The sequence below is a fragment of the Cottoperca gobio genome, chromosome 1, assembly GCF_900634415.1.
Source record: "Cottoperca gobio chromosome 1, fCotGob3.1, whole genome shotgun sequence".
NCBI classification, from domain to species: domain Eukaryota; kingdom Metazoa; phylum Chordata; class Actinopteri; order Perciformes; family Bovichtidae; genus Cottoperca; species Cottoperca gobio.
Genome location: NC_041355.1, coordinates 3,339,361 through 3,362,935, shown reverse-complemented (window position 1 = coordinate 3,362,935; position 23,575 = coordinate 3,339,361). Strand labels below are relative to the sequence as shown.

The 23,575-nt window shown below is 44.7% G+C and overlaps 2 protein-coding genes across 7 annotated transcripts in view; one reads left to right on the top strand and one right to left on the bottom strand.

Moving 5' to 3' along the window:
• The window catches only part of lef1 (lymphoid enhancer-binding factor 1), a 40,946-nt gene extending 23,501 nt beyond the window's left edge, over window positions 1–17,445 (top strand). The window contains exons 5-11 of one of the 6 annotated variants that reach the window (XM_029435568.1): window positions 1,288–1,378; window positions 2,925–3,044; window positions 3,855–4,017; window positions 5,649–5,756; window positions 7,514–7,553; window positions 8,299–8,340; window positions 15,857–17,445. In XM_029435568.1, the coding sequence (XP_029291428.1) occupies window positions 1,288–1,378; window positions 2,925–3,044; window positions 3,855–4,017; window positions 5,649–5,756; window positions 7,514–7,553; window positions 8,299–8,333 (557 nt within the window). In that variant the 3' untranslated portion in view covers window positions 8,334–8,340; window positions 15,857–17,445. Of the gene's footprint in view, window positions 1–1,287; window positions 1,379–2,924; window positions 3,045–3,854; window positions 4,018–5,648; window positions 5,757–7,504; window positions 7,554–8,298; window positions 8,341–15,856 lie in introns of all 6 variants that reach the window. The other 5 variants (XM_029435559.1, XM_029435551.1, XM_029435541.1 and 2 more) reach the window with 5 other exon arrangements.
• A 996-nt stretch (window positions 17,446–18,441) lies between these two features.
• Window positions 18,442–23,208, bottom strand: LOC115010260 (hydroxyacyl-coenzyme A dehydrogenase, mitochondrial-like). Its single transcript, XM_029434798.1, has 8 exons — window positions 23,039–23,208; window positions 20,979–21,107; window positions 20,731–20,888; window positions 20,508–20,634; window positions 19,919–20,008; window positions 19,764–19,836; window positions 19,340–19,456; window positions 18,442–18,807 (listed from the first exon to the last, which is right to left on the bottom strand). The coding sequence occupies exons 1-8, from the start codon at window positions 23,153–23,155 to the stop codon at window positions 18,689–18,691; spliced, it is 930 nt and encodes a 309-aa protein (XP_029290658.1). The 5' UTR covers window positions 23,156–23,208; the 3' UTR covers window positions 18,442–18,688.
• Window positions 23,209–23,575: the final 367 nt, after the last annotated feature.

Here is a 23,575-nt window from a genome sequence, read left to right as displayed (position 1 = left end):
GAACACTAATTGAATATAGATTATTTCCAGGTTTTACAATCAGAAGCCCGTTAGTGTTGCTTGTTTTGAGAGGAAATGCGCGTGTGAAGCCTTGTTGGGTGTCAACGGGAACGTGTGAATAGGGGAGTGAGTAATTAGGCACCTTAGGGGTGTGAGTGACAAGGTTAACACGCTGGGGCTCTCTCCGCCTCCCTCACCGCCTCACCCCTTGCCTCCTTCCCTTCTGCCCTCAGGAGGGCCCTCAGGAGTGTTAGGTGGTGGATTAGTTGGCAGGGGGTAGTGCTATGCGTGCTATGAATCCAGCGCTGCAACATTGGCTTTGGAGATATAAGCCCCTCGCTCGCTCCTCTCCGAGGAGGGAGGCCCCTCCAGACCACAGCCGGCAGAGAGAGAAAGGAGAAGAGAAAAGATAGAGGCAAGGAGAAAAGGCTGGCTCCAGCAGGGATTAGAAGATGGTGCTAATCTGGAGGCATTTGGCCTCTTTTCTTTGCGTGTGTGTGTGTGGGTGGGTGTGTGTGTGTGTGTGTGTGTGTGTGTGCGTACAGTATTTTCTTGATATCTACAGACTTTCAATCGTTTCATTACTTCTTCTGCTCTAAAGTGAAAAAACAAACAAGAAGACACGAGTCGTTGCAGAAAAGCCGTCAAGTTTCAGCCCCGTTCCCGGTTATGTCTTCCTACGAAAAAGGGCCCTCTCGACCTTGAAACCCAGTAGGAGCTGGAGATGGAAGAGCTTAGTCCTGAAGATCCACCGACAGTTAGTCCAAGTCAATCCCGTGTCTACAGGGAAAGCCGCAGCCACAAAGAGGAAGCCTCAATTAACCAGCTTAAAGACGCTGAAACACACTTGAATGACTCCAGCTAAGCGGGGGAAATATTATCCCTTTCTGACAGGTTGATATTGTGAGGTCAAGAAGCCCCGACGTGCACTGTCCTTGACTTGTATTGAAGCCGGATGGGAAGGAGTGATGGATTCTAAGAAGAAAAAAGTAACTTCATTACGCTCTACAATACAAAGTTATTGCAAACTTTTGGTACTTTGTACTGTGTGTGTTTTACATCACTTACGTGTATTTTCCTTCCTCTTTAAATGTTTTTTTTTAATAAGCCCAAACGTGTTGGTCCCACAATAAAGTTGTTCTTTGTACTACGAGAGTTGCTGCAACTTTTGTCACTTGTCTCCGACTCTCAATGCTACGGGCACATTTTCATCGGCGCTTGGCTCCGCACGTACGAGTTGGACCTGAATACTTTCTAACAGTTGTGTGCCATGTGTTGTGTGTTTAGGAATGCAGAGGCATCACCCCGGACAAGAAATGCCCAACTTCTACTCCCTGTCTCCCGGAGGAGTCGGGCAGATCACGCCACCGCTGGGCTGGTGAGTCAGACGGACAAAAGCATGCACAGTCGCTTTATGCAAACAAGGAGCAATTACTATGGTGTCTCCTCGCATGAGATGCACACCGACACTGTGCTAGCTCTGTGCACTGAATGGAGGGAGGCTGGCCTGCAGCAGCCGCCCTGCACAGGGAGGTCTGCCTCTGGCTGTTCCTGCTGTTCCTGCTGCGGCTTCAGCCACACCGCTCCTCTGTGTGCCCAGCACATGTCAAACACATCACCGCATACATGCCCCTGCATAACCATATGGCTGCTTAACCCCCATCAAAGCTTCCTGGAAGCATTTCTCCTTCTGAGCACTTTTATTTTAGTGTTTTTTAATTTAATTCTTTTACTTTTTTCCCTGTTCTCGACACATCTTACATTCCTTTCTTCTTCCTCACTATCTCTTTCTCTGTCAGCGTGATGTTTGTAAAGACGCAGCTTTAGGCATACACTGAGTGAAGCCAGATGTAAGGTGCAGGATCAGGCGACAGTCGAAGCTCACACAGTCTTCTGCTTTTTTATTTTCCTCCTTAAATCCGAATACCTACAGCAGGGGTCACTAACCGTTGGAATACCCCTGACCTAAGGTAAATTTGCACTTTTTTTCCAAATTTAGAAACTTTTCCACCTGAGGAACCTATTCCTAATTGTTGGCTCCCTGGTCACAGTTTGTACCCCTCCACGAGTCCCCTGGGATGAGGAAGCATTGTGTTTGCAGTACTAAACATTGCTGATCGGTACATTTCATGCTCCACAGGAATCTTTGTTTCTATAACAAACTTTTTTTTTGTGAAAAACGGCAACCGGCTGATTAAAAAACACGACCGCAGCTCGAGGAAGTGCCGAAACAAATGGAACGGAATGGAGACGCAAACATTATGGACCCAATTACCATCTGATGCCAAGAAACAAAATCTACTATTTATTATTTCATGAGAAGAGTCTCAAAGATTTTCTGATGTTCAGCAGAAATGGATATTGGATATAAAAATTGAAACCGATTTTTCTTTTTTTTTAAATATTCGAGAGCGTTCTTGAGGTGCAGTGAGAAGGCAGACTCAAGCACAAGGCATGGAAACTTGTAGTTCCCAACTTTATTAGTCACTATAGTTTCTTGCATTTAGTATAGATGTGTAACAAACATGTACATTCCTTTACCTTTATAAACCAATCTTTAAATTGTGATCCCTTAATAGGAAGTAGAGCTGCAACGATTAGACAACTTATCGATTAGTTGAGCGAAAGAAAAATAATCGCCAACTCGTCATTTCTTCATGCAGAAAATGCTGTTTCCAGCTTTTCTCTCTTTATATCATATTTACTGAAGATCTTCTGGTCTGACAAAAGGTAGATAATCGATAATGAAATGAATAAAAACATCAAGAAAACAAATGTGTAGATGGATTTCTTTCCTTGTTTTGTGTACGCTGTTGCACGTGTGCACCTACTATCACCTGACATTTTAGAGGACCCTTTCCATGCTACTGTCCTTCTTCGTCCTCTTTTAATTGACCAAAGCCTGCTGTCTGCTGTTATTGCAGGTTCTCACACCACATGGTGCCCGGCCCCCAAGGTCCCCACGCCACAGGGATCCCCCACCCGGCCATCGTCAACCATCAGGTCAAACACGAGCCTCCGCATGAAACAGACATCATGCACATGTGAGTCCTGCAAACACAAATTACCTTCGTCAAACACTCTCACACACTTTAAAACTACATACTTAAACTCGGTTTTCCTGAGACGACATACTTCCAGGTATTTGTGCACACCGCCACTACGGTAGGCCGTCGCTGAACAAACCCTCTGTCAGAGCCTTGTTCTCATTCCCTTGATGTGAGCAGATAAGCAGCGAGGGCCCGCGCTCTACTGATAACAGGCCTATGCTTCGTTTGGCCTCGGGGATCACAACACACTTAGCCAGCAACAGATACAGGTCCTAGATTAGTGCTGGGATGAAATGAATTCACATCCCCAGTGTTTGCAGTGGGAAGTGCTGTGAGCACCCTGAAGTGGTTATCACTGGCATTTCCATTATTCATGGCCATCCCAGCACCGAGATTGTACTAGTATCAAAAAGCTTGTTAGAAAGTAAGTCAGAAGTGGGAGCAGGGTGTCTTTGAGTGCGCAAGTTTGAGCATTTGGTTTTAAGCGATTGCCAATGTGCTGCGGACAAAAAGGTTTGGTTGCCATTACTGGTGAAGTAATCTCTCCGCATGAAGGGACTGTGCGACTGCACATGATTAAAGCGGCAGGGGCCCATGGCGTGGCAACCCCTCTCACGCTGCCTCATCATTGGCGGGGAGCAACCAGACCCTCGTTGCTTTTGTCGCCATGGCGGCACCACAATTTCCCTCCTCTGTTGCTTTTGTTCTTTCATTCTCTCATTTTTCCGACAACTTTGTTTCCTGCTTTCCTTCTTGCCCCCCCCCCCCCCCTCCCCAACTCATGTTGTTGTTGTTTCTTTACAGGAAACCCCAGCATGAACAGAGAAAGGAGCAGGAGCCCAAAAGACCGCACATCAAGAAGCCGCTAAACGCCTTCATGCTCTACATGAAAGAAATGCGTGCGAATGTGGTCGCAGAGTGCACGCTGAAGGAGAGCGCTGCCATCAATCAGATCCTGGGACGAAGGGTAAGTTTAAATAGTCCGTGTGCCCTGGTGCACCGACCCCGTTCTTTTTGTCACTGTAGTTTGTCTTTTTTAATTTGAGTTAAATCACCAGGAGATCGCAGTTCAGTGCGCGGCTCTAAAGAGTCTGCACGGACGGACTTCCCAGGCCCAATTAGATTTAAAAGTACAAAGATTCCTCTCTCTATTAGCATACAGCCTTTTATGAACTAGTTGTGATTATTGTCATAATGATTGCCCCGGCCAATTACTTCCCTCTCAGAAGCACAGATACAGACTGTCTATCTAACTGACATTTAATCAAATTGGCTTTAATAAAATATGCCTGGATAATGGCACGGTTGGAAATGACAAAATTTGTTCCTTTTGAGGATTGGGAAAAGAGTGGAACCACAGAGCCATGTTAAAAGCCTTAACGAATAGGCCTAGCGGTTGAGGCAGCCAGCCACAGCAAAGCCTAGTTTGCGGCCTGCATAGGGTAATTGCTCGCTGACATAGTTTGAATAAAAAGCGCTGCTAAATTGGAACCAGTGTTTTGATATGAAATCAAAGTTTATTTTTTTCCTTCTCTTCTCTCCCTCTGACTGTTGTGCATGTTAATCTCTTCATCATGTCTCTCTCTCACATCGCTCTCTCTCCCTCTCTCTCTCTCTCGCTCTCTCTCTCTCTCTCGCTCTCTCACACATCTCTCTCTCTCTCTCTCCTCTCTCTCTCTCTCTCACACATCTCTCTCTCTCACACACTCTCTCTCACACATCTCTCTCTCTCTCTCTCTCCTCTCTCTCTCACACATCTCTCTCTCTCTGTCTCTCTGGTCTCGGTCTCTCTCAACATCTCTGTCTCACATCTCTCTCTCTGTCTCCTCTCTCTCTCTCTCTCACATCTCTCTCACATATCTCTCTCTCTCTCTCTGTCTCTCTCTCTCTCTCTCTCTCTGTCTCTCGCTCTCTCTATCTCTCTCTCTCTCTCTCTCTCTCTCTCACATCTCTCTCTCTCTCTCACATCTCTCTCTCACATCTCTCTCTGTCTCTCTTGGTCTCGGTCTCTCTCACATCTCTCTGTCTCACATCTCTCTCTCTCCCTCTCTGTCTCTCTCTCTCTCTCTCTCTCTCTCTCTCTCTCTCTCTCTCTCTCTCTCTCTCCCTCTCTGTCTCTCTCTCTCCCTCTCTGTCTCTCTCTCTCTCTCTCTCTCTCTCTCTCTCTCTCTCACATCTCTCTGTCTCACATCTCTCTCTCCCTCTCTGTCTCTCTCTCTCCCTCTCTCTCTCTCTCTCTCTCTCTCTCTCTCTCTCTCTCTGTCTCTCCCTCTCTGTCTCTCTCTCTCCCTCTCTCTCTCTCTCTCTCTCTCTCTCTCTCTCTCTCTCTCTACTCTCTCTCTCTCACATCTCTCTCTCACATCTCTCTCTCTCTCTCTCTCTCTCTCTCTCTCTCTCTCTCTCTCTCTCTCTCTCTTTCTTTCTTTCTGTTATCCCCCTTTTTCCTACACCGAACGTTTGGAAGTTGAAAAGAAGTTCTTTTCTTCTTTTCCTTTTACCAAAACACCAGCACACTTCTAAAATGCAGGGAACATGCAAGTGCATGCCAGTAATTGACTGTATGCTATTTTCCCTCTAATCTCCTTTGTACTGAAACAGTGGCATGCTTTATCTCGGGAAGAGCAAGCTAAGTATTATGAGTTAGCCCGCAAGGAACGGCAGCTCCACATGCAGCTCTACCCAGGCTGGTCTGCTCGAGACAACTATGTAAGTATCAACAGAACAGATTGGCAAAGGTGCGCGTGCGTGCGTGTGTGTGTATGTTGATTGATGTTGTTTGTTTATGTCGCCGTTACATGACCTGTTCTTTAAATGGCACACAATAATGACACGCACGCTAATTCACACTAGCCAGCTCCATGCTAATGGGGTCCATTTGTGGCCCTTTTGTTTCAGCCTAATGTGTAATTCATACCGGTGTGATTATATTACCATCTGCAGTGAAATGGATTGTAGTATCATGGACATTATTATCGCCACAGTGAGGGAAAACTGCCTGGTAATGGTTATGCTAGTCTTTGATGTTCCACATCAGCGTGGAGCTTTGGATGTAAAAAGCACCTGTTAGATGGAGTCGAGGTGGCTGCATCATACATACAGCATTCAGCAGCAGCCACCTTTGCTCCTCTAGCTGCCCATTTTGTTTGTGAACGTGGGAGGTTCAGCTGGATTTAAGATGCAGTCTGTTTTCGGTGTGTATTCGGTGTTATTTCTTTTTTTGTATTCGCTTGTCAAATCTTGTCTGAGAGTATGTGGCGTGTATGAATTTGTGAGAGAGAGAGCACCAGCCTTTTTTAAAAGTGTGGCTCCGGCACTCACATTCACTCCACCACCAAAGTGCTTTGTGGTGTTTATCTGCCTCCCCTCGGACACCGACAGCATCCCCCCTCCTTCTGCCTCCACGGCTCCGCTGCCAAAATGCCTCGCTGAGGGGGAGACAGTTCCACGGCTCTGCTCCCAGGGAAGCATAAAAGGGAAGCGTAAAAGATACACAGCATCAGCTAGTGACAGTCAGCCCAGTTCCCATTTAATTTCCAGCTTTGTTATTTACAAACATATTTGACGTATGAAGTAGAGGAATGGCTTTCTAGCTGGCACACCAAAGAGATAAAGGGAAACGATATGTTTAACGCAAATTTCATATCCCTGAGAGCACTACTCTGCGACCCCCTCCCACAAATAAGATCTTCAGCTGTACGCAGGCAGCACCATCGTACCTGGAAACACCAGAAATAGGTAACGCACTGGCGTGGAGAGCGTGCAGCAGTTGATAGTTTTGCTGTGCACCCCTCTCTCTCATCCTTTCTCTCACTTAGTCTGTCTTCTTCCCTGTCTGCCGCAGCAGTAGAAGGCAGATTAGCTCATGAATAAGTGGATTAGCAGACTTTGCAGCAGGAAACCAAAGTGCTGCTCATATTTGACTAGAACGACTCTACGCTGCTATCTATACCTATAGTCTCCCCCCTGGGGATTTAGCATAAGCTATAAATCCTTACACACTCCCACCACCTCACTGGGAAAAGAGTGGCGCTCTTCACAGTCATTGAGCTACGCTAGCCTAATTACAGTGAGCATTTTTAATTGCACTTCATGTTAATATTTGTCATTAGAGGGACTTGAAAGGCAGTGGGAATATGCCACCACAGAAGGACAGGTGGCCTCGATGCTGTTAGGCTGGTCACAACTTTAAAAAATATATGTACATATAGAAAGTAACTCATTTAAAAGCAGCTGAAAGCAGGTAGAGCACACTCCACTTGGCATTAGCTCGCACTCTTGCGTGGTCCGTCCCTCTCAGCGTGGCAGTTTGCGGTGGAGTCCGGAGTCCGGGGGATGCTGGTTGGATGCCCAGCAGGGGATGAGTGAACATGGCAGACAGCAGCAGGATATCAGAGTGGTCTAGTGAGCGTGAGTGCTGGAGCCACACTTTATGTGTTCCTCTGTATATTTTTTAGGGAAAGAAGAAGAAGCGGAAGAGGGAAAAGATGCAGGAATCAGCCCCAGGTAAGCACTGGCCCCTCCCGTTCCTTCTCTCTCTCTCTCTCTCTCTCTCTCTCTCTCTCTCTCTCTCTCTCTCTCTCTCTCTCTCTCTCTCTCTCTCTGTTTTTTTATTTTTGTCTGTTGTGTTGTGAGTTACTCCATCTTTCCTACACATCATCTTTTTATAGTATACCACCACATTTCTACTAATGCACACTCTGTAAAGCTGTAAAATGAACAGCTTATCCCCCAGTAGACAGGGACACAGGCCCGTAAAACTGATGCAGAGGTACACGCGTACAAAACTGATGCCACCTACGATCCTCATTCTGGCTTCAGTAGACTGGCTTGATTCTGTGCAGGCAGCATAGTTCCTTAAAGACTTTTCCTTTGCATACATCCCACCATCCATTCGTCCCTCGCCCCTCTCTCATCCCCATCTTCACAAACTACACCTACTTTGGGATTAGTCTGTCCATTCTATACGACTACTTACCGACTCTGGGCTTTGCGCTATTTGTTTGCCTGCTGCACTACAGTGTGTCTTTCTGCTGACCTTGTTTAGCTGCGCTTATGAGCCTCCTCTCAGCATTGCAATTGTAATCCATTGAGAATTACATTTTAAGTATAAAATGTCAGTATTTTTATTTTTTTATTTTTTTTTGGGGGGGGGGGGGGGGGTCTGTACACTGTGTAGGCCAAATGGACGGTAAAGCTCTATGCCGACCAGATACGTCAAATTTTTAAAAAAAGATGCAATTTTCTGCAGGTACAGGCCAGAGAATGAAAACGGCGTACATCTGAGAATATGGTAAGACAAACCCTCTATCCCCGTCACTGTCTGATCAGTTCAATACATGTTGAATCTTTTAAACTGCTAAACACTGACTTGAGTATGTACTCACAGACTAATCCTGAAAAGGTCCACCCTAACCTCGCCATAGTCATTGTGTCAGTGGTGTTAAGGCCTGAAGAGGGATTGTGCTTTGTGTGTGCAGTTTGTTCAAAGCCCCTCAGCACAATAGCCATTGGATTTTCTCTGTGTGTGTGTGTGTGTGTGTGTGTGTGTGTGTGTGTGTGTGTGTGTGTGTGTGTGTGTGTGTGTGTTGAATCGGTCAATCCAATGTTTTTGTGTTTGAGCACTGGTTGGATTAAAGGTCATTTGTTGTGTCAGCAGTTTGTGGCTTATTTTTTCTTCCAACATGCAGTATAAAAATGTCCAAATAGTGCTTAATAAATCAGACGGCGCATACACTCAGTGTTTTCTAAACATTGAGTAAATAATACATCTGAAAACAATTTTGCAAGCCAAGTTTTTTTTTTTTTTTTTTTTTACTGCCGGTGGAGGCTAAGACGTCAGCTCAGCCCCATATGGACTACATGTGTTGTCTCTCTCTGTATCTTTGTGAAGCAAAGCAGGATCCAGCCGCTTATTTGGCAGGAACCTAATGAGATGCTATACCTTTAATACGATTTCATGGTATCTGGGGTTTCAGGCTTTATATAATGCCTTCATAACAAAGGCACTCAGCAGTCTTTTTTTTGAACATGTGAATGATACGCTGCGATATATTGATTCAGATGACTTGTCAAACCCTCACTGAACTGCCACCTATCCCTTTCTTTGTCGAGAGAAGGATTAACGTTCTCAATATGTGGTAAAGGCAACTCTATTTTCAGTCCTTCTTACTCTCTCTGGATCTTGTTGCTTTCCATCTCTCTCCTTCCCTTCCTCCCCCCCCCCCCCCCCCTGTGAGTCTGGCAGCATCCTGTTGTTCCGCTTCCTTTCGGCAGCAGAAGAAGCCGCGCAGATGTGACAAATCTGGTCTTACGTTGAAATCACCCCAACCAGACAAAGGTTTTCCACTTGATCGATTCCTGACCCGGTGGCTCTCTGAACCCAAAATTGGGCTTCTTTTCATTTTTTTTTTTCTTATTTTTTTTCGCCACAGCCGGTTTTCAAAGCCCAGAGAGAGCGAGCTGCTAAAAAGCACTTTATCTCTGATCCAATAATTAGCAGCGCCTAGCCGCAGCGGGATGGACACCCTTGCTGATTCTCAGTGACAGCCTTAAACTAATATGCATAATACCAAGGATACTGCCACAACTCCCCAAGCCCTCAATTTATGCAGATCCCAAAGAGCTGGATTGAGGTTAGCTTGGAGTAGACGCCCAAAAAACATTTTTAAATGAACTCGTTTGTCTATTTCTTTTCATCTCCCTTAGCCTCTACCCCATCTGTCTGTCCTCCACGTGAACGATCCAAAAGGAAATGTGTTAATGAGTTAATTTTGAAGACACAACTTGAACACCTTTTTTTTTTTTTGTACGATGGTTCAAACGCAGTAAACATTTGCTCCGTTAGATTTTATTTATAGCGCTTGTACCGTCATAATGACGATTATCCAGCACAACAAAGTGAAAGGCTTCAGTCTAGCTAGGTTTTTGTTTATGAGGGGGAAAATTGACTTGAATACGTTTTCATATTAACATATTTTATGGCTTCTGCTGAGTTTTTCTGCCTGTGAGGCAAAGAGTTGAGTAGTGGAGCAGTGTTTTATGGCTTGACGTTGGTTCTTTGTTATCTTTAGCATGTCAAACACTGGGGCGGCCACACAGCTGGCTCTCACCACAGTGGAGCAGCACTCTAAGAAGTCATTACTCTGACCAAGTAAAATTAGGGTTGCTTCCCCTCGTCACTCCATGCCCTATCCCCCCTTTTTTTTGTCACACTGACTGGAAATGTGCAGTTTTACTCCACCTTTCCTCTCAGTTTCTGCTCCCTTCTTAATTTAGTTTCTCTCTTACTTGCTTCCTCTTGTGCCGTTAGCCTTTTGTCCGACTAAGCCTGCTGATTCACAGCTTTTTTTTGAGATGGTTATCTGGCCGAGACTCGTACGTGCCCTCGACGCTTTCTCCCGTTTCAGCCACTGCACATTTCTTTCACAGGGGAGGGGAGACACTTAACAAAGGTGGCCTGCTAATCTGGCTAGCGAGGGCCTCGGGGTCGCAAACACTTGCAAACTGAGCGAGATTACTCTCATTCAGTGTCATGTAGGGGGCTCTTTTATTGACCAGCAAAATGGATGGTCTTTACAAGCCAAAGGCGCCCATGAGCTTGTGCAAGAGTTTGTATTTTTAATGACATGATCCAAGATATCTTTTTTTCAAATGATGCTTTACAATAATTAAAGTCTAGTAAGTGCATCCAGGGGCATTTCTAACCACATGTCCTGGTCCAGAAACATGAAAGAAAGTGTTGTTCAAGCGAGAGCTTTGGTGGCCGCTCTCTCTCTCTCTCTCTCTCTCTCTCTCTCTCTCTCTCTCTCTGTCGTGGCCCGGCTCCACTCCCTCTGATGTGTGCAGCCAGAAGTCAGCTGTCAAAAGACTTTGATGAGCGAGGAGGGAAGAAGAGGAGAGAGGAGGGTGTGAGTGTGTTAGGGGGGGAAAGGGAGGGTAAGAAAAGGGCCAGAAGAAAATCCCTCATTCTCTCGAGTTCTGACTTTACGCAATCTCTCTCAACTGCCACTCATCCTTCAGTCTCCATCCCCCATTTCTTTCCCTTTTCTCTCTCTCTTATTTGTTGCCTCTCATCTTTTCTCTCTCTCAGATCCTCATCACTCTCTGCACATTTCTCTCTCTCACACACACACACACACACACATCTGAGCAGCCAGCCACACACTCCGGCTGCAATTAGGCAAGATTCAGCGTCTGCCTCCATTTCCCGAGTCGTTTCAATTTGGCACCGAGCCTCTAGGCCACTGCGGCACAGCCCAGTGCCTCCACACTCCGCCTTATTAGTGACCTGGGATAATTGGGGAAGGAATCCGGATTGCAAAACTGACTCTGGGTCTCGCTTTGAGCTGCGCACAGGAGATGATAGGATGTTTTTTGAAACTGTACTTTTTCACACACACTCGCACTCAAAAAAAAAAAAAAAAAAAGTTATTAGTGGAGGAGAGAGATTTGGGTTTAAATCACAGCGACGCCCCGGCTAATGTTTCTGTGGGGAGGAAATAGAATCGGAAATGTCCCCACCCCACAGCCCTCCCGTCCTGACCTCCACAAAGCTTACTCTGTGAAGAAAAGTGACCCCCTCAGCACTTAGTATATGAACTTCCAGAGGGTGGCAGTATGTCAAACTCCCATGTAATTTAAGTGTGCATATGTGGTTTTAGCTTAGAAGTACAAATCTTTTACACTGACATAGTTGTCCTTATCCTGGTCTAGCAACCTTATGTGACACTTCAGAGGGTGGGGGGTATAACCCTCTTAAAGGTCTTCAGTTACATGTAAGTAAATGCAGCTATAGTGCTGCCATTGTTTAGACTGGGGCTTGAGATTTGTTTTGATTGAGTCACGGTTCTATTGTGTTGTGGTTTGGCCAGCTGCAGTCACAGTATGAGGGTCCAGTCTCCTGGCTTTTTTTGTGATGTCTTCTCCACTTCCTCTCTTTCTCTCTCCGTCTGTCCCCCCTCCCCCCCCCCCCCCCCCCCCTCCTCCACGTGGCTCCTTGAGGCACTGCAGCTCTTTTTGGGAACAGGAGAAGTGTAACTTTTATAAAACGCTCGCCTCGTGAGATGCTTATCTCTGAATGAAAGGTTACACAGGGGGCGCAGACGGGGAGTGGGCCGTGAAGGTGTTTTATTTGTCTTCTCTAGTCCGGTCCGGTCCAGAGGAGGCAAACCCCAAACTCTTCTTCTGGCTCTTTACTTCCCTCTTTCTTTGCTCCTCCTTTTCCGGCTCCTCTGTGCTGTCGGTGAATATAAGTGGCGGCGGAGGCCTTTGAAGCGAGACCACAGCAGAGGGGAGCAGTCATTGTGCCGACTCTTTAAATGTGCAGCTCCCCCCCTCCCTCCCGACATCCCCCGGCCTGCAGCGGCTCAGACTGAGCTGTGCGGGGGCACACGGCCAGACTTCAGCTGCCCGGGCCCCCAGCGATGCCGCCTTAGATGTGGGCAACGCCTCCCCCCTCCTCCCACACCCTTCTGTACTCCCATAGTCTCACCCACACATGCCTGAGGTTTGGGGTTTGGGTGACTCCCCCTCCCCTTTTCCCCTTTTGACCACAACCAGACCCCACCCTTCCCTTCTCTCCAATATTTAACACAGACACCATCTTTCCTCTTGTTTCTCTTCAGCCTCTTAGTTCCAGCCCGTTTTGATTGGAGGTTAAACATTTAAAAGTTAAAAGAGCCGATTTCTTTTATGTGGAATGTCTCCGAGCCGACGAAAGTGCTGACCGTGCAGAGCGTTCTGTTTCTCACACATCTTTTGTCTTCCAGGTGTTTTTGTTTTTTTTATTGCCCTGCTCGTTTTATTTTTCCCCTCGTGGCTTTTAAGAGCGGCGCTGCCACAAATGTGTAGAGGAGAGGCTTATTCAGAAAGGTGTCACCAAAGCCAGCTGTACGACGCGGGCCAAGGTCACTGCCGAGACACGCCAACGCAGCAGACTCTAATCTAAATGTGTGGACAATTATACTCAGAGCTCGCAAAGTGCGCGAGCGTGAGGCAGACTGAACTGACCTCGGTGGATGATGTAACAGAGGGTTGGCACGGAGGGTTTGCTGGATCTCAGGTTGAGGGTAAAAGGGGGGGGGAAGATGCTTCGGCACTCGTGTCAAATCTGAAAGACAATGACAGAAATGTTGGTTTTGTCTCAGTGATGGTGGTTGTCACTAGTGCTGACTGTACTTCAGTCATCAAAAACATGAATTGCCAACAATGTTTCTTTGTAAACGACTGGATTTGGGGTTTTGACTGTTGTTCAAATAAAACAAGCTCTTTGTTGCTTTGGAAAATGGTGGTATACAATGTGGCTTTACTCTGACAATCTTTAGACAATCAAAAGATTAATGGGTCATAAAAATAGTAATTATTTGCAGCCATATATTTGATTCCTGACGATTGTGGGAAGTTTCGGGTTTTATTACAACTTTAGTTTCACTTTCCTCTCGGTAACGGTCAGATCGGACTCACTAGGCTCTTCGCTGAGATGTGATACATTTCAGTTTAGATAATCTGACTGAACCCGTCTAATCATGTGACTGCACTTATTTCTTACCCTGTCAGCGATGTCAGCGTGATCCCAGATCTTAACGATGTTATCACACATGATAATGAGACCGAAGATGTGTAATGAACTGGATTAATCTTTTAAGATGCCTCTTGACGCATCTTTCTTTACTTGCTTTGCTCTCTGTCTTCAGTCCTTCCCTCTCTCATGGTACAGCCTGCGCTGGAGACACCCCTCTCACCATGGCTTATTTTTAGAGTAATTTGTCGGCGGTGTTTTCCTTTTTAATGGCACCAAAAGAAACCCCAGAGCTGCGTGTAGCGAGAGAGGGAGCTGAGGAGGTGTGTGGGTCGGTGGGTTTGGAGGTTAGGGGGCTATAAGGCAGACGGGCCCCAGCTGCGGCCGCTTTGATTTGGCCTGGGAGGTGAAAGCGCCGATTGAGACGCGAGGTTGGTCCAGTTATCTTAACCTCCCACACTTCAAAAGCTGGGCGAGAGCTTGTCCGACTCCTTCCCTCCCTCCCTCCGTCCCGTAGAGGGAAAGGAATTGGGGGAGAGAGAACGGGGGGAGACTAAACCTTTGCTAGCCCTCTGAACAGAGGAGCGTTTCATTTCCTGCAAAAAAAGTCCAGCCGGCATTCCTGAGCACTAATGTTGGAGGAGGAGGAGATGGAGGGAGGAGGTGGAGGGAGGTGAGGGGAGAGGAGGGGTCAAGTTGCTCCTGAATCACAGTGTTTGTGTCGGCTGGACCTTGTGAAGAGCTGGCCCGGTGCCCCCCTACAACCAACCACCACGCAAGTACACACCCCTGCTGTTACCACCAACCTTTTTTAAAAAGCAGCGTGCACACACACATGCACACACTTCTCGCCCGCAGCCCCTCAGGCCTCTTCCCCGGGCAGGAAGGCCAGAGCTTTTCATGTCTGTGGTGGGGGAAGGAAAAATGCTCCCCAGGAAACAGGGTGCAGTGCCGGGCCGTGCGGGCCCGCTTTGAGATCCTTGGATGAAAAGAGAGAGGGCGGCGGAGGTAAATAAAAGCGACAGGGGCTCTCTCTTTCTCTCCCAGCGCTGCGATCCTTTCAGTCTCTACTCAGGGTCAGCTCTCCTCGGGAAAGGTGGCCTCTGTCCTGTTCCCTTTTATCCACATGTGGTAAAGCAGTCTGCAGGGTGGTGTGTGTGTGTGTGTGTGTGTGTGTTTGTGTGTGTGTGTGTGTTAAGGCTGAGTTTTAAGATGCAGCGAGCAGCAGGGCTCAGCTGACTTCTCTCCTACAAAAACACACCCATTGCTTTGCCACAAGGGAAAAGCAAACTAATACCGTTTCTTTTCCCTTTTTTCGTCTTCACAAAACATCCATCTTTTTAGTCGCAGGAGGCATCCATCCACCTCTGTCTCTGCCTCTCCACTTTGATCACAGATTCTATTTGATGCTGCTCGGGTCTAAAATAACTCTCCTTGGCTTGTCAATAACTCAAGCTAACTCTGTTATGTTAGCTCAAGCCCGGCTCACGAGAGGGAAAAGAACACTTTTGCAGCCCGACAAACAATTTTCCCGTCGGGGAAAGAGGCCAATTTTGCGAGAGTCCTGTGAAGTGGATTGTAACATTTTTACACGGCAGCGTTAATCTGCTCCTGAACCGTGTTGGTTCAGATAATTACCAACGTAGCTCCATGAACTCCGCTAGTTTTTTAACCAACTGCGTCAATGCGGAGATCCTCCTGCGTGGAGAGCATTTCCTTGTCTTGTTTTCCCATCGCCCACCTGCAGCGGCGGCTTAAATGTCAACCAGAAGCTACACAATTGGATGCTCGCCTTGAGAGAGTGAGAGGAGGAATGAGTCAGTCAGGGGAGGGCAAAGAAGAGTGTAGCCCTGCCAGCTGGGTCACGGCAACCCCCATGTCGGAGTAGATCAAAGCTAGACCGGCCCACATCCTGTCACTGACCTATAACCCCTCTGTAGTTCAGCGCTTTGGCTCAACACCGCTGCAAAGGCTTCCATTCAATCAGCTGTAACCCTACCAAGAGAGAAACGATGATTGATGGTGTGGATGGTAATGACAGGTAATTTGTCCCTCCCTGAGCCGGGGAGGCGTGCCTGCATGGTGAGACACTTTCGAGTCACTCTGAGTCATCTCGGTATGTCTGGTTTTGGTTAATGTGACGTGAATGTGACCCTTGTTTTGGTGAGAGTCACTGATGTGTTTCTAATTTTATTTTTACTTCTCTTGTTTGGTGCACAGATGCAGTTACCTCATAGTTGGGGTTGATTGATTCCTTTTCTTTGTTTTTGTTTTTGTTTTTTCTCTCCAGGGGGAAAACGGAACAATTTCTCCACATGCAAAGCGAAGGCAGCAGCTACGGGCCCTCTGCTAGAGATGGAGGCCTGTTAGATTTCATGAAGACCCTTAAATATCCAAACTGAAGCCTCCAGTTCTCAGAGGACCCCAACCTCCCCCCAACCCCACCTAAACCCTACTCCCCTTTCCTTCAACACAGTCACATGCCACCACCACCAACCCTTCACTGTTTGACTCTACTCCCGTCCTGAAGCGCCTGCTGTAGAGACACTGAACTGAACAAGACAATCCTGATTAGTAGGAGCACAACTCACACAAAACCCACGTTCTCTTCACCGAAAGAAAAAAGAAAAAGAAAACTGCATCAATTTGACGTCTGTGTTTTGTCAGTTTCCTTTTACAATCAGCTTCACTGCAATCGTCCCCCCCCCCCCCCCCCCCCCACCTCCCCCTCCCCCCGAGGCACTGCACTGAGAAACAGCAGCGATCTTGATGTACGCACAAACTTCTTCACCGCACCGCCCCAAACACTCCAAACACCTGTTTCTAAGTTACTGTAAGTTATTTGTCACCTCGGTTCCTTTGTATAGTTCATTAGGCCGACATTCACTCCCCCACCACCACCACCACCGACCCCCCCCCATACTCTCTCTCTTTCTCTCTCTCCCTGGATTTTTGAGACCTTTTGAGGTTTCGCCCGACCGACCAAACACCTCTTTTTAGACTGCACTAAGGAAGCCGGAGGATTCTCATCTCGTCTACGAAACGTCCTCAAGACGCCATTTTACTTTGTCGCTGACCAGTTGGTGCGAAAATGGATCAACATTTTTTGATTTGCTTTTTCACTTTAGACTGAATTTTATTTTGAATGCTTTTTTTTTTTGTATCTTGAATCCTTGTTTCACTTTCTCGGTGTATATTTTTAGTGATTTTCTTTCTTTTTCTTTTATGTTTTGTTTTTTTATATAGTGGTATATATGAAAATAAGCTTTGGACACAGGAAAGCCATTTTTCTTGTTGAAGCATCTTGCAGAAAATTGAAACTTAAGGCTTCTTTTGATAACTATTTGTAACAAATAGTGACCTCGAGTCTTGCTCAGATGTAAAATAATGCTCAGTATGTGTACTTTTTAAAACTGTCAGGATATGTCAATTTTCTTGGTATTTTTGCAGGCAACATTAGGACAAAGGCGAGAGTGACGGCTCAGAGGCCTATATTTTATTGTTCTAAAACATGACAAATGAAGCAGATATATATATTTACCCCAGCACTTGGCAGTCTTTCTTTTATTGCAATGGACCTTTGTCTTTTCTCTCTGGTAGCTAATAGTGTGGTCTTTAGCCATGTTGTTTATTCCATGCAAGCATCTCTGTAACATTTTGATTTTAATGCTCTATTTTAGTATTACTTGATGAATTCCTTTTTTTATTATCATATTTTGGGTCACTGTCATCTTGGTATAGCATTTTGCTTCCCAAGTGGTCATATTTGAACTGTTTCAACATGTTTTTTTTTGTAAGAAAAATAAAAAGGCACCATTGGCTCATTTGATCACTTGTGCGGTGGAAAGACCAGAGCTGGAAGTGCCAGATGTAGCAGTCTGTGTGTCATCCTTGGTGATTTTATAATGCAGGAATGCATACGCGTTAGTGTCGCGTACGTATCGATGGTGGGAAGCACGTGAAACGCATTAAATATAACATGTTTTTAGTATTTGTGGAAACTTTTAAAAAACAGCAATCAAGCTCCAAAAGCATTAAAATTGTGACTGAAAGGAGAAACTTTATTTATAACATTATGGAGTACAAAAACATTTATTAATTGGGTCAATTTAAAGGGTGAGATTTCTCCTCTCTATGTTCTGTAAAAGCTCGTAAGGTAACAATTACATTTTTGGGAGTAAACAACATTTTTGATTAAAGAACTAAGATCAAAGGGAAAATCTATTTATAGACCAAACTGAATTGAATCTTGAATGTTTTCATTTCAAGTAAAACAGCGCCACCTTGTGTTCCTGTGGGGCTGACGGCACGTTTATTTTATAAGAGGTTTAAAAATCCCAAAACATCTGACAAATCAGTCAAATCCATTTGAATTATTAAACGCCAAATCTTGCTGTAAGTGTTTCTGTTCATACCGGCCATTAAAAAGATCACTTTGGCTTTAAATGTAAATGACGAGGGACAAAATCCTTGTTTTGTGCAAAAAGTGTATTTCAAAAGTTTATATTAAACTAATACGAGGCTTCAGCTGTACATAACTCTCACTCTGTGCCTGCTGCAGTGAAAGGACGGCAACAAAAACTAAGAACTTTGCACTGAAAAGACAAACGTTGGAAGATATCCACTTTGATTTGTCTCCTTGCAGAGCTGAAGCCTGATTATCAGCTTCAGATAAACCAACAGGTGGCAGTAACGCGCTAAAAGGAGCAGCAGTGTGCCAGCAAAGGCCGGGAAGAAGAAGAAGACTGCCAGCTGCTGGATGTTTCCTATAAAAGGTTTTAAAATGTTTAATAAAAAAAAGAAGAATATCGCAGTTATTCATTTGACTAACGCTCGCAGATATGAGAGGAAATCACTTTAAGAAAAGACACCAAGTAATGAAAAAATCTATTTTAATCAGATTTGATCTCTACACACACACACACACACACACACACACACACACACACACACACACACACACACACACACACACACACACAAAGATGTCATTCAGTGGACGTCCATAAGAGACCGACAGACTAAAGTCCCCCTTCATTACAGAAGGCACAGGCACCTTTTATAATGAGTCATTGTTCAGCTTTATTAAGTTCTGACTAGTTTCCCCGGTGGCGTGAGGGAATCACTTGTACTTGTAGAATCCTTCTCCGGTCTTTTTGCCCAGTTTCCCCTCTGCGATCATCTTGTTCAGCATCTCGCTCTGAGCAAAGATCGGGTTGTCGGGATTATCTGCAGACCAACCTGAAGATACGCAATGACACAAAGGGATTGTTTTACATTCCATATATCAGTTTGTCTCAATCAGCTTCGTTTCTCTTTCTGCAGCAGTTTCATATCGGCAGCCACACTTTTTAATTAAACTCATATCAAGTGGTGGAAGAAGTGTTCAGATCCTTAAATTAAGTAAAATGTTACTTTAGTAAAAGTATGTAAATATAACCAGGAACATGTACTCTTGATTGTTTGTAAAAAATAAATCTGAAAATAGTGAGAACACCTTGACAAGGCTTTGTTTCAGTCCACACCTCAAAATTATTACATTTACATTTAAATAATTAAAAAGGAAAAGCAGCCAAATTGTGAAACCCTAACCCTAAACCCTAACCCTAACCCAACTTACATATGTTTTGTATACAACATTTTAATAATTGCAGTGCAGTACAAAGTACTAAAAGTAGTTTTTGAAGTTGTAAGTGGCGTGACCCCAGTAAAGAACAAGTACCTTAAACCTGTAGTACAATACATTTGATTATTTTCCACACAGTTCACTCACCGTCCATGATGAACTTCATGGTGTCCAGTCCTACGTAGTCCGACAGCTCAAAGGGTCCCATGGGATAACCACAGCCAAGTTTCATGGCAACATCGATGTCCTCTTTAGATCCGTCCCCTGCGGGACAGACAGAGGAAACAAACGGTAACAAAGCTGCAGACATCACAAACTAGAACATCGTGTTTAAGGATGCTGAGTCAGAACCTCCATGTTTGATGCCGTCTGTAAGCCAGCGCTAGTAAGTGTATGTTTTGTTATAAACTGCTGGCGTGTTCATTTAAAACTCAAGTCTCTGGTGTAATATTTGATTTCTGCTACATTACACCAAAGAAAAGCTTCCTTTCAATTCCTTTACCGTCTTGTGTTTCCACTTAACATCCCAACGAAACACAGTTACAGACGTTTGCAGGCGCAGCATACAAACCTCTCTCATACATCCGGAAGGCCTCCATGATGTAAGGCAGAAGCAGGCGGTTCACAATGAATCCTGGTGTGTCCTGAGTAAAAGACACGTCGGAAGCTGTTAAATACGTGTTTTAATAAACTCCGGCTATAATGTCATCGGACAGAACATCTCACCTTGCAGGACACCGATGTTTTGCCGAGCATTTTGCTGAAGTTCATGAGGGAATCGAACGTCTCCTGGCTTGTTGCCGAGGTTGCAATGACCTGCGAAAGATTAACACTTAAGCAACTTTGACTCCAATAAAGTCTTACTAGTATTAAGTCAGACTAAAATAATTAAGAACCTCACTGTAACACATTATTTCATTATTATGTGGGGGAGGGCATATTTCAATTCTCTGTATTTCCCTTCCCTCATAAAGCTGAAAGAGAAAAATGGAGACAATAGCCCAACTCACAAATTGAATCCGTATATTCTATAAACCTCCTCCGTACACTGCTGGATAATGTCCCCCAAATAACGGGCTAAAAGCATGAAATTATCAAAATAAAATGACAAAATAAATGTGATGCACTCAGCCAGTCTGCGATATTTTCATCAAATCACCCAAACCTAATGCACATCTAAGCCTAGATCATGTTTTCATCCCACTGAACTGTTGCTTTCTCCTCTCCTCAGGTCTTTGCCGTGCACATGCACTCTTAGAACAACCCTTTTTTTTAAACCCTATTCTCTAGGAAACAAAGACACAATGATTTTTACCTCCACAAGCCTCATCAAGGGGACTGGGTTGAAGAAGTGAAGGCCGCCGAATCTATCCAGCCTGTTGGTGGAGCTGGCGATGTCAGTGATGGACAGGGAGGATGTGTTGCTGGCAAAGATGGTGTGTCTAAAAAAAACATAGATAGTACAAAGAACAGAATATGGACAGCAGTTAAAGATAAAAGAATAGAACGGTATATACAGAAAAGGGGACGATGCTTACGCTGGTGCCAGCTTGTCGAGCCCACTAAAGAGATCCTGTTTGACTTTTAGGTTTTCCACAATGGCCTCCAACACAAGATCCGAGCCCTGGACGACAGATCCAGCATCTGTCGAGGTGGACACGTTCTGCAAGGCTTTCTGGATGAACTCTTCCCCTGCCTGACACAAAACAAAAACGCAAAATCTCCTTATTTAATGACACACATTTCACTCTCACGGTTTTGCGTCTTGTAATCTACTTCGTCTCACCTCTGGTTTATCAGCAAACTTCTTCTTCACCATTCTTTTAAGGTTCCCTTCGATTCCTTTGACGGCCGCCTTAAGGATGTCGGTATTTGTGTCCACCAGCGTCACCGAATGGCCAGTGGATGCAGCAACCTGCGGGAAAGAAATGAGTTCAGGATTACTGGAAACACACAACCGTCAATGTCGGTGATGTTGAGGTGGGAGCAAATGTACAGAGAAACTGTAAAGCCCGTACTACACATTTCACTCTATGTGTTGTTTAGGATGCAGTGTGGTAACATACAGAGTAAAAGGGAGAGAAGCTATTAACCTGAGGCTCTTCTCTGTCCCTAAGAGAGGGAACGTTTGACTCTTGGTGACTTGCACCTGATGTAATGAATTGATACATTCAGACGTAACTGGTCCAATCAAGGTACGTGAGTGAGATACATGTTTGCATTTGTAGACGTTATACTCCCCTCTGGTTTGTTTCAAAGGGTTTTGGTTGTGTATATTATTGTTTATTACTTTTTAAAGGGGGACAGTGAACATGTCTTTTGAATGTTATGTTATGAGGGCAAAACTCGTGTTTATGTTGAACAGCAACAACATTCAGTTTTTGTATCAGAACTGCAGAAAGTGTGTATTGTGAGACTGTTTAAATTCAGTGTGTAGGCCTGGCTTGTACTTCCAATTGCAGTTTACTGGAGACCAAACACAGAGAGCGACACCTTGTGGCAAAATGTGTTTCTTGCAGTTCAGCCGAGTTCAGTCACACCACAGAGAAAACAACTGTTTAATGAATGACAACTGAACTACTTCACAACTTCCTTATGGGATGAATGAGCGATTGTGCTGTAAGACAAGAAAAACAAACCTTAATGGCAACTACAGGCTTTTATTTTGAAATCTGATACAGAACAACTTGCTCGTAACACTAAAGTGCTTGGTGGCAAAAAGAGATTGAAGAATGAAAACTAACTGGTTTGACAAATGTTCATCTGGTTAGTGAAGCTTCTGATTGGGACAGTAAGGGGCTTCCTTTTTTGCACCTTACTGTTGTGTAATATAACTATAATGCTGTCTGAATTGTGTATCTGACGTAACATTTAACTAAATTTGGTCTAATTGCATTTAAAGTTGTGTCATATTTCATCACTGTATTTGTAATAAGTGTTTTAAATGGTTCGTAAAAGCGAGATACAGCGTACCACAAACTACCAAGGACGGCATAAAACTTTAATGTACATTTAGATAAATCTATTGGAGGTTATTTACATTTTAGAAAGAAAACACAAAGGTTGTAAGAACAGTCATTTATAAGTACAGGTAATAGCCATTCATTTAAAAACGTACCCAGGCCCCGCTCATAGTACTACTACTACACATGGCAGATGTGTAAAGCTACATGGGATGCAGCTACACTAACTGGTGTCTCACTGTCTCTTTGCACACCTGACAGCAAGTATTTCTGAACACTGATGGGGGGGGGGGGTTGAAGGCCTGAACAGCTGCTTGGATCATCGGCCAACTGAAATCTGTTTTGACCTTTTGAGGCTTGCAGTTTCAGAAACAGCTCGCAGTGTATCGATGCAGGAATATGTGATATGTGAGCTTGGACTTTTGCAAAGATTTCCAAAAAGCTGACTCTTACTGCCTGCATGCATAAGTCTGGACAGCAAAGTCTTTGCCCTCTCTTTAAATTATTAATCATTTTTAATACCTGGCAAATGAAAGAAACAGTTATGTATATGTATTACTTACAGTAGGAAAAGTATGCATACGGTATTTGTTTATACTTTTCAAATATACATCTGACATGATGAGAAGATGCCCTTAACTTTCCCCTTAACTTCCTCTGAATCGGAAGCTAATTCAAGCGTCGACACACATGTGCTTTACTGTAAGACTTTCTTTTTCCAGTTTAACAAGAGAGAAGACTTCAATGATGAAGATGAACTGGTTAGTTTGTCAAACGCACGCCTGGATCACCGTCCCTCATGCATTAGCAGCTGCGCCTTCACTAACTATAAGGAAGCTACATGCTAGCTGTATGTAAACCAAGGACAACTAATGTTCCTTACCTGTGCAATGCCTGCACCCATCTGCCCCCCTCCGATGATCGTTACATGCTTAATGACAACATTCCTCACAGCCGAAGACGACAGAGCCCTGCAGACGTGGTGAGTGAAGAAAGCCATGTTGTGTCAGTCTGCTTCAGGACTTCAGAAACAGCAGTAGCAGGAAGGTCAGCAGGGACGGTCACGTGACGACGCTCGCACTTCCACGAACTTTCGCACAGTTACTAAAGGTGTCATTACATATCGACTAAGAAAAGTACACGTGTAGCCTACAAATGTTACTTTAAGTGTTGCAATGTTGAAAATCCCTCTACAGTATTTACGTGCAAATATTTTGAGTTTGCAATACAGAATGTAAAAATAAAAAAAGTCCTGCATTTAGAATATTATTTGAATTATTACCTCACTATAAACTATAACACTGTCAGCAAAATGTATGTATTAAAATGACATATGCATGTTGAATAGTTATATTATTATATATTATAAAACCACTTAACTAGTGGTGGAATAAGTAGAAATACCACAGTATAAAATACT